The sequence below is a fragment of the Cynoglossus semilaevis genome, chromosome 6, assembly GCF_000523025.1.
Source record: "Cynoglossus semilaevis isolate Cse_v1.0 chromosome 6, Cse_v1.0, whole genome shotgun sequence".
NCBI lineage: Eukaryota > Metazoa > Chordata > Actinopteri > Pleuronectiformes > Cynoglossidae > Cynoglossus > Cynoglossus semilaevis.
The window spans coordinates 14,775,791-14,786,998 of NC_024312.1; the positions used below are offsets into that span (position 1 = coordinate 14,775,791).

At 39.9% G+C, this 11,208-nt stretch overlaps 1 protein-coding gene across 2 annotated transcripts; it reads right to left on the minus strand.

The window, feature by feature from the left end:
* Positions 1–511: 511 nt before the first annotated feature.
* ldha (lactate dehydrogenase A4) lies at positions 512–6,500 on the minus strand. 2 transcript variants are annotated; one of them, XM_008312328.3, is made up of 8 exons: positions 6,376–6,500; positions 4,150–4,275; positions 3,680–3,797; positions 3,417–3,590; positions 3,154–3,327; positions 2,926–3,043; positions 2,365–2,488; positions 512–1,735 (listed from the first exon to the last, which is right to left on the minus strand). In XM_008312328.3, exons 2-8 carry the CDS (start codon positions 4,273–4,275, stop codon positions 1,571–1,573), a joined length of 999 nt encoding a protein of 332 aa, XP_008310550.1. In that variant the 5' UTR covers positions 6,376–6,500; the 3' UTR covers positions 512–1,570. The 2 variants fall into 2 exon arrangements, with proteins under 2 accessions (XP_008310550.1, XP_024911705.1); XM_025055937.1 differs by lacking the exon at positions 6,376–6,500 and adding an exon at positions 4,715–6,324.
* Positions 6,501–11,208: the final 4,708 nt, after the last annotated feature.

An 11,208-nucleotide genomic window follows, 5' to 3' on the forward strand; every position in this document is an offset into this window, starting at 1 on the left:
TTTTACTTATGTAGTGATTGCCACTTGTGTAACTCACTCCAACTTGTCCATTCTTCTTCTTTCAGCTGTTCCTTTCAGGAGTCACCATGGTGGATCATCTGCCTCCATCTCACAGCCTCACCTGCCTACTCAGCTTTTACTCCAACCGTCTTATCCGAGGTAATCTTCTACTCTAACTCTAACTCTAACATCCTTTCTCTGATGTATTCACCATCTCACCCTCACCTATTCCACATTTAAAGTTGCTCTGCCTGCCAACTAGTTGGTGAGATTTTAAGCGATACCTCGGAATGAAGAAACAAAACCTATTTTATTCATGGGAGACGGCGACATAACCACATAATGCCTAAGGTCCAGGATGTCGTAAACCAGGGACCCCGTAATGGTTATTTCCTTCACAATGAAATTGTAGTCGCTGATTTTCCAACTGTTTTCTAATAAAGCTGATGAATGTGCTCAAAGTTTTTTAGTGACAATGAAAGAACAAAAAGCAGAAGTCAGGACACACCTGTTTCATCATCATCATCCTGGCAGGTTTATTAGATGTTATGGCAAATAAAGTCTCCACACCTTGCTGCCATGATCATGAGTACGAGTAGGTAATTAATCAACCACATCTAACTTTGTAACGGTACATAAATAGATTTTATGAGTAAAGGTGGATATAAATAGGACTATTTTCTTAATTTTTTTTTCCTTTAAAGAGTCAGTAAAATAAATATAAATTCTTTGAGGGGATTAGTGGAGTGTCAAGTAGCCACACACTCTTCATGTAATCTACAATTCATGAGCTGAACTCAACATCACCTTTCCGGTGTGACCAATCCTAGGAGCAGTTTTCCCTTTGAATAATATTTCATTTCTTTTTATCAGTGCACTTGTGGTTTGGTTGTCTGTAAAGGCTTCTGTGTTGACCACTACATTGCTCAGCGTTGCTACACGTGTTTTTTTAGAGTGATAAAATACTTTGGTATCACTGGAGTTTGGCCCAATGTTTAAACTGTATTTACAGCAACGCAGCTATGACTCTAGGTAGGTAGGAAGCCTTCCTAGTAGAGAATGGAATGTCTCCACTGTCAAAAAAAAAATCAAGGAGTTTACCAAGTGAAAATCACAACTGGTAACAATCAGGTTACAGATAGTACGCAACAGGGGTAGGAGGACGGAGTGCACAGCAGTAACAGTACAATGACAGTATCAGTACAATGTTATACAGTGGAACACAGCAGTAGACACTTACTAGCGGAGGCCCAAGAGACAGGACGACACAAGGAGATAATGTTTACCTCTAGTAAAGGCCGAGTACAGATGCTAGAGATATTTGTTGTTTCTGTTAAGTGAGGTTTTACAGCGAGGAAAGCAGAGGTGAGAGACAATACTGGAGAACAACCGTCCATCTGAAACCAAAACAAAGCTTTCTTTGATTTAGCTACAAACACTTGGCCTTTTTTTTTTCTTTTACACTTAAAGATCTCGACTATCCGTTGTGGTGGTGAGGGACACAGAAGGTGCAGCGCGGCGGGAAGGCGACCACCACAGTCCTTGGCGTTGTTCCAGGGAGGATCTCTCTTCACATGGTAAGATCCTTCTGTACGGACCACAGGGTCTCGGCGCTCTTCACCAGCTGCTGCTCCTCATCGGACTTCAGTGTCATGTGGACTACATCTGTCAGGCCACTGTTGCCCAGGACACAGGGGACGCTCAGGAAGACCTCGTCTTTAATGCCATACATGCCCTGACACATTAGAAAAAGACAGATAAGCCGCAAATACAAGGCGAGGACAACTCTCAGCTCTGCTGTGAATGACTCTCTGTATACTGTTAAAAATGTAATGTTGTTTGATTCAAGTGGTGTGGATCCCCCGTTACACCTCACGCCAGGCAGACTGGCAGTCTACATCAGGGATGTCCACACTTTTTTACTATTAGAATGACTAGGCAATTGAAATTGTTTTATATATATTTACTCATATAAACTTACATACAAACATACATTATATGTTTGGATACTGATTAAACAAATGTTGCTATATGGTACAATTTGATTTAATTCATACAGTATATGGTTACTTACTGCGCACTGTAAAAAACAAGTGAATACAAAAAGAAGCAATTACATATTAATGTTGCACTGTACTTGTTATATTTTATCATATTTTTTACAGCTTTTAATTGTTTTAGATTTGTGTGTAATTGATCTAAATGTGAGTTGTTGCTCTTTTTCTCTGCCTTGAGTGTAAAATAGGTTTTATGACTCAAGAAGAATTTCTCTCTTTTCTAGGTAAAGTTGTTGCCACACAACTCTGATGTAAGATTTGCTCAACGGTGAAATCAGCACATTGATGTAACACAAAGAAACCTCACCTTCACCAGTGTGGACACAGGGTGGACTCTGCGCATGTTCTTGACAATGGTCTCCACCAGATTAGCCACAGACATGCCAATAGCCCAGGAGGTGTAGCCCTTCAACTTGATGACCTCATAAGCTCTGAATGGAGTACAACAACAGAGAAATGTTTAAATCAAGAAAAAGTTATAACCTCTAGACCAGTTATTACCAACCACCCATCAGGAGTACTTTCTTCAATTCCAGCGAGTATATCAGGTGTTTACCACAAAAACGAAGCACCAAGTTGGTTCTGAAACTGTTCAATTATCACTGCATTTAAGGTTTTTTTATACCATGTCTAACCTGTGTAAAAACCTTTTTAACCAATTTAATTTAACAGTGTATTTGTTAGTTTTTTTGTTCCACCTCCTCTTCTGGCTGTTTGGCTTCCCTGGATACGTAAATTCCTGACAAAGGCCAGGCAGCAGCATACCAACATTATGCAGATGGTTCAATCAATGATAAGTCTGGCACACAAGTTAAGGCCAGTTTTTAAATAGTTCTCCATTAGTACTGGAATTAAAACACACACTCACCCATCAACAACCTTCTTGTGAACATCCTTCCATTTCTCACTGTCACTCTCAGTCCCAATGTTTGGATTGAGGCTCTGCAGGGAAACCCCAGCAACATTGACACCGCTCCACACAGGCACTGTAAATAGCCGACAACTTTTTATGTCATACATTTATAAACACAGTAGAAGAGTGTTTAAATATTGAAGAGGGAGGATTTTTTTTCCATTTTTAGTTGCGACTGCTTACCACTAGAGTCTCCATGCTCCCCAACGATCCAACCGTGGCAGCTGGAAGGATGGAGGTGGAGCTTTTCTCCCATGAGGTGACGGAAACGGGCAGAGTCCAGGTTGGTGCCAGAGCCAATCACTCTGTGACGGGGAAAACCACTCAGTTTCCAGGCAACATAGGTGAGGATGTCCACTGAGAGGATAACGAATAGAAGAATGAACAGAATGTTATTCAATGTCCTACATTAAGACACCACTGAATAAACTGGGCCTCAGTCTCACCTGGGTTGGACACCACCATCAGGATGCAGTTGGGGCTGTACTTGACAATGTTGGGGATGATGAACTTGAAGATGTTGACGTTACGCTGCACAAGGTTGAGGCGGCTTTCGCCCTCCTGCTGACGAGCACCGGCGGTCACCACCACCACCTTGGAGTTGGCCGTCACACTGTAGTCTAGTCACAAATAGAAGGAAAATGTTGTCATGTTATGTGGAAGAACTGTACCACTACATCAAATTAGAGCTGTTTCTGTGACCTCCAACCTTTGTCAGCTACGATCTTGTGTGTCTTCAGGAAGAGAGATCCGTGTTGCAGGTCCATGGCCTCACCCTTCAGCTTGTCCTCCATCACATCCACCAGGGCCAGCTCATCACACAGGCCCTGATTAAACACAAATAGTAAGTAGAAAGCCTTTTATTAAAATGTAACATTCACTTGACTCAAAACAATATTCAATTCCATTTTCCATTTTACCCTTTCACAATTGTGAAGAATCTCTACCTCACAGTTCACACTTTAAACGTTCGGTTGATATCAGATTCATAAATCTTTATTGATACTGCATAAAGACATTTTGCCCAAGTTCATGTTTACTTTATGGAGTTCATCCCACATTCTTTTGTCCCTTTTTGACCAATAAAACACAATAAAAACCTTGTCATTGAACAGAACCGCCCACTGTCTATTTCCTCATCCGACACTATAATGTAATATTGCATTTCTCTTGCCTCACCTGTAGCAGTACACTCATGGCAGAGGCCATGCCGACCATGCCAACGCCCACCACGGTCACCTTGCTCCTGCTTTCAACTGGAACATCTTTCACCACGCTTTCAATCAGCTTCTCCTTGGTGGACATCTGAGGGAAGGGGGAAATCACAAGAAGGTAAGACAAAAAGACATTTTAGTCGGTAAAACTACGTCGTCAGATGCACACTCTCTCTGCCTTTGTGCTTTAGATTCCAGGATATTTTATTCCATTTGTGGGCATCTTGGAGTTGCTATTAGCATAGCAAAGAATCCCAGAACTTAGGGGTGATTGAACACACCCCAGACCTGGGGAATTAGTTAACCAAATATTGACATAAAGTACATGAAGTGAGGGATGAGAAGAGTGAGAGTGAGAGTGGAAGCTGTACACCAGTGCTGCATTATGCATGCAGCAGGTAGAAGCAGGCCCACACAGCAGCGTACGTGACTTCTTTCCTCTTCTGCGGTGAAGTCAGACTCAACTTTCTCTCTGACTTCAACAGTGACACACAGAAAGGGAACTGTCAGTGAATTCAAACCAGACATACCGTTAGTTCCTGTTTCAGCTCTCTCCCTCTGTGTCTCTTCAGTATTTCCCTTCATAAATGGATCACTGATGATACTTCTCTTTGCAGTGACTCAGTGTGCATCACCATGGCAACCACTGTCTGGGAAAATGTACTGCAGGCTGCGAACGTGCAGGACAGACCATCCTCAGCTCACGTCGCCAACAACTATTTACGTTTCCTGCAGGGGGTGATGTGGTGCTCACCCTTAAAGGCTCTTACACCATCAGCTTCAGCATGCTCATGGTGTCTCACCGTCTGGGGGACACGGTGTACACAGTGGATGCAGAGTAATACACTATCGTGAGAGGATATTCTGGAACCTTCCTTAAAGGTGAGGTTGCACACAACACTGAGATAAGGAAAATAGGACAGCCATACCTTATATCCCTTTATCCAATTATCTCTTCCCTGGATAAGACGTGAGAACTTTCAACACAACAGGATCTGACCTGACTCTGTGGTCAGCTGTGTTTGCTCTTCACCAAAGGAACCATTGTTTCCCGTTACTGTAAAGAACCTTCCCTTTCGCAACGCACTGTCCCAACTTTGTTTATACTCTTTTCTTATTTAGCACTGTGTTCAAATTAAGGTTTAAGGAAAGGACTCTTTAGGAGCTAACATTTTTTTCATAACACAGAGCAAAGACTACAATTACAACTAGTTTTCTTCACATTCAGTGGAAATCAGTGTGACGTGTCCAAGAAGTTGCTGTTGAAAATAACGAATAATTTTGCAGTAACACATTAAGTTACAAAGTTTTGTTCGTCTTTGTAATAAGCATGTGGCCCACCCTACAGATATCCCTTCCTGAATCCTGATTCTATGGCTACTGCACAGGGACCACAAAAAATGTTGGCTAAGATCCAGCACATTATATAATACCCTTGTTTCAATTGGCTTTAACAGTAAGTAAAATATGTAAAGAAGCAACAATTAGATTATTATACCCGGGAAGAAGTAAAGACTATTTGAGAATCAATATATTGTGTATCCGAAGTGATCTCAAACGTGAACTATACGCCGTAAAAAACTAGTTTCACTTATTTTTATTACCAGTATTGCTAGTAATCCGTGTTTGTGCCAGCAGAGGTCGCTCCAGGTACCACATACATGGGTGCAATGACCGCAGATAAAAAAAACCCAACGTTAATCGCCGTTTCATACATCAAAACCTCCCGATACACGACATTATATTGAACGCAACACGCCTATGACAAAGTTACTGATTTTCTAATTGACGTGAGCACATTTGAACACATATTCATTCTATATTTACAGCCATTATATTAAAAATTAAACGGAGGTCTGCTCAGACTGCCCACTAACGTGCTTATCAAACGTTCCATCATTATAGCAATGCGGCAAACGTGATCGGTATTAAAAATAAAAGCGAGACTGATTTAAATCCATTAGGCAGTTTGTTTTAATTATTTTAATGTGAGCAAATGTGTCTGAGACCACGACCATGGCAGTGATGTTGACTTTTGACAACTGGATCTAATAAAAAAGTGCGCATCAGGTTGGTCAGGTCCTCTCCTCACCCCTCTTTCGCTTAAGAAGAATGAAATGAAGCAAGATACAAAAACCTGCAGTAACCACAGTGGCGCGATCCATTTATTTAAAATAAAATCTCATCTTACCTTTAGATTTTGGTAGAAAGCCTGGTAACCACAGATAGGATGACTCTCACTGGCAGAACGGCCTTTCCGCTGAAGTAGTGCGACGGAAGAAAGGGGGCAGGTACGCGGTATTTAAGCACAGCCTACTGCATGGATGTGACGTAGTTACATGCATAATGAGATCGGGCGGGCCGAGGCAGAGGAGCATGTTGCAGGTCACGTCTCACTCCACGGGCAGGATGCGGTGCTGAGTCAATACACATCCTGTATGAGATCAACTCATGGTTTTTCACAGTCAGATTTGAAGTTGCGTAAGTTGTCCTTCAAGTGTTCTTTATGTTAAAATAGCCCGTATGTGAGGTTAATAGGTTGAGCATCCTTATTTTTTTCTCAACAAAGTTGAATTAAGTCCAAACGTCTACGTTATTTTTTAACTTTCCTAAACCAAGCTTAGGTTATTATTATTATTATTATTTTCAATATTACCTTAAATATCCTATAGTGAGGCCCGCATAGTAAGCAAACCAAATGTTTAAATGTTTGAAAGATTTATTACATTTATTATGGTATCCTGGGAGGTTTTCAAGCCCATAGATAAACACTCTAACATAATATATATACGTATATATATTATTTGTATGCAAAGGTGTAACCACGTACAGGTGCTGTACATAATGCTCATATGCGCTGACATGTCCATGTTCAGTTTCATTGTATTCCAGCCAATATTGGTATGTAGGCCATGTATGAGGACTAAAAAGTAGAATTCACTCAAGGTTTGTTCTTTGCTCAGGGGACGAAATACATTTTCCTAAGTTTGTGAAGGAGAACTAGTATTCAAACAGGCCACACTACTACTACTACTACTACTACCACTACTTGTGCTGTTCAAATAGTCCCAGGAAGACATTTTAGGCCTGTTTGAAAATTGATATTAAGTATTGATTTTACTTTAATATCACAAATATTAGGGAAACACGAATTTGACGCGCAGATAGTCTCTAACTAATAGTCTGAGAGTTTACCTGTTCTTCCAATGTGTCAGAAATTATTATTAAATATATATTTTCAACAAGATTAGAAGTTTCCCTGTTTTAAACCACATTTTAATGAACAAACACTTAAAGTATATCATAATGTAACTCTGTTGTAACACTCAAATACTGCACACACGTGTCATGTATGTGCTATTTTGGAAATAGTGGCCACCGACGACAAAACATGAATTAAACTTTTCTATGCGCCTCCTGCTGGTTAAATTACGTTAATACAACTGTACTTCTGGTTTCTAACCTGAGGCAGAGACCTGATTAAAACTACAATGGGTGTGTTGAAATAGTTCCAGTGAAAAGAAATCAAAACCTTTTGTGCTGCAAAGGAACAAAAGGTCATGACCTGTCTCTAACCAGTCATAGAGATACACTACACAAACATTTACACAATAGTCATTTCTTTTGGTCCTTTTTCAAGAGAAATGTGGAAGAACTTGTACAACAGTTTGACTTAACTCAATTATTTTTTAAAAAAGTAGATCACCACTATCATGCAATGAATTCTTAACAATGAAAGTCTAAACAAGTGGTATTTCCATCAGACAATTCTACATTGTAGATTTCTGTGACCTCTGTCTTTGCATCTTGCAGTATTTCAATAAAAAAAATTAAGTTGAAGTAACACATTACATTTTACAGTGTTGTAATACTGCAGACCACCTCTGACTGTGACACCTCAGCTGTGTGGGACCTTCACTATTCTGCTTCTCTTGCATCTAATTCTAATAAATCCCATTTTTTTGTTGACCTTACATCGTCTGGTAGTGCTGTGATAATTCTGGTCTTTGATTCGTCTTCTGTTTCTTGGAGCTGCAGGTTCTTTTTTTTAATTCTTCACTGCTGCTTTATGTTTTGTGTGTTTTGTGTTCCCGTTAGAACGACTGCTTCTCTGTTTCCAATGACTACTATAGGATATTTTCTTACTTTACAGAACTAATGCAGGAGGTATTTTATCCCCTCCTTTGCTATAAGTGCTTGAACTCTGGTCCTTAACGGCTACTTCAATATTTGGTCGTAATACAATAACCTCGCCAGCAGGTGGTGCTCTAATAAAGCCAATGGTACTCGCTCCATGCTTTTTATCACTATAGTCTCCTCTGCCTAAAAAACATTACATTTTACATACTGCTAAAAATCTTTCTTAAATATATGTTTTTGCATTTCACCCATTTTTAACCTTTAAATTAAACGTTTTATTTGTTTATTCGTTCTTGTATTACTGTTTGTAAGGTTGATGATTATTGATGAAATTGAGAGAATTGTCAATACAATAACATGCACGGCGAGACATTCACAAGTATTTTTCTATTCTTCTAATTCCAATTCTAATTGTACATTTTCCATAAACAACATCTCCCTTATTGGCCATCCATTCCGTGAAACACCTCCTAGTGTCCAGACAAATGTATATATTTACAGTCAATCCCATGCTGTCCAAGAAAATAGACGAAGAAAACGGACCGCGGACCAGTACCAGTCCATAGGTCATTTGGTACCGGGCCGCAGTGGGAGTACTTAATTTTTACTAATTTACTTAATTCAAAGAAAATCTTGTCATATCCATTTACTTTCTTTATTTAAAGATAATCTGGCAATATTTTAAAATAACAGGTCATTCAGACAGATACTAACAGAATAGAAGTCTAAATGTTTTTATTTTGAAAATTGAATGATCCTTCAATGCTCAGCACCTTAGTACAGGTCTGTCGTAACAGACTACGTAATACATGTTTCTGCAATTGAATACTATTTGATTGATTATAAAAACTTTTTTAGGTTAAGAAACTCTGCTGCATGGGCTTTACTAAATGCTTTTTAAGCTCCCGCGGACCACACAAAGTGGCTTGGCGGGCCGCATTTGTTTGTACTCTTCTGTACAAACACCATCTATCCAATGCCCAGGGACTTGAGAAGAGATGAAAACACCAGTGAAATGTGTTAAGGTGCCTCTGTGTGTAATGAGGTGACAGAAAAAAAAACAAGACCGATGAAGCCGTGGGTGGAGTCATACCTCATCTCCTGCAATTTAATGTTCTCAGTCTGCCTACGGCCATGTACTCCGAGTTTCCCATACTTGTTTTTGCCACAAAATGAGTCGCCTCTGTCCATGTCCTCCGTCAACATCTTTCAATGCTCTCGAGAGTCTATGCCAATTCAGTCACAGCTTAGCCACCCCCCACCCCCCACCCCACCCAGTCGTAGACAGAAACACACGTTTGTCATAATGGCTTCCTCTCTCGCACCACAGGCTCGGTTGCCAACATGCTATTATTGCACAGGGCTTTGGGACTGACGTATGTCTGCTGTGGGTGATAGTACCTGTCTTCTCCTGCTGTGTAATGCAGAGGAATCTAATCACCTTGTTGCAGTTGCCTCCTCCTCATCCTCTGACTCCCCTTCCTCTTCTTTGAAACAGGTCTGAGAGCTCAGAACAAACTACATCATCCATAAAAGGAATCTCCAGGGAAACAAGATCACTCCACCAAGGTGGAGCTGATGTTGGACCTGGATACACTCTCAGTCACAAACCCTCAGATCTTGTCTGGTTCCCCTTGGTTCTTGGTTCTACCTCCCCAGCCTTTCAACGTGATTTAAAACCACCCTTTCATCATGTTGTAACTTGTGAGGCGTTTCCCTCCTATCCTAACTCTAATTTGTCCCTCTCCTCCCTTCTCTTCTCTGTTTTACTCTACAAACACCTTCTGCCTACCACTGATAGCATCCCTGATGGAGCTCCTTTATTAGCCACCCACAGGCAGATTAACCAGAGCAATAATACACCAATCAACAGCAATTATGCGCTGATAAGCTCAGGGAGGGCCCTGCTGGAGACAGGGAAGGACGGAGCAGTTGTGGAAGGATCAGTGTGTGTTTTAGAGCACTATTAAAGATGATGTAGCTGTAATCTAGATGATGTAGTGTACATTTAGTCTTCATGCATCAATGTTTCTTCTTCTTGGACATTGTGAGATTAATTGTTGATTTTTCTTTTCACCAGTATGCCAGAAAGTGGGTCACAAACTCCACGTGCATTATGGGAGATGCAGTTTATGATAATTCAGTGAATGTCCTCTTTTGGTGTTTTCTAAAAATGTTTTTTTTTTTAATACATGTAACGCCATATGGAATAGAAAATGATATATGCAAGTCAGTATTACTTAAATATTAATTTACAAGTATATACCAGTATTGCAATTAATGAATAGTTAACACAGGCAATTTTATAGTGAAAAAGCTCATAAAAAAGACAAGCATATATTGTACCTAGGATATAGAATATTATGGTAAAATATATACATAACATTAAATGTAATATGATGTTGTGGTTATTGCACTGATTACTGTTGGGTTTTATGTATGTTGCACTTTTTAACCACAAATTCCGATGGGATCAAGATCTCTTTCATAAGGATAATGTGACCTCATAGCCAAAATGCTAACTGGAATAAAAGTACAGTGCAGTATTTTTTTATATTAATTAAAGATAAGGTAAATAAAACAAAGCCATCCTCCATGTCCTGGAGGAGAACATTGAGTCATTGCTCTCCTTCACAGGTCTGAATATTTCTGAAGATAAAAAACCCAGTTGACATGAAAGACAGATATTGAATACATATGTTGTGATAATCTAATCAAGGCCTGGAGATCCATTCTGTCCCCATTACTTTATTTACAACCACTTTCTCTCCCTGTGTCTGTACTTTTAATTATTATTGTTTTTTTTTTAACTTTCCAGCTTCAGCAGCAGCCTATCGTTGTTGTAGGGCAGCTAAACGATGATGAAAACAAGTAAATGGGTTAG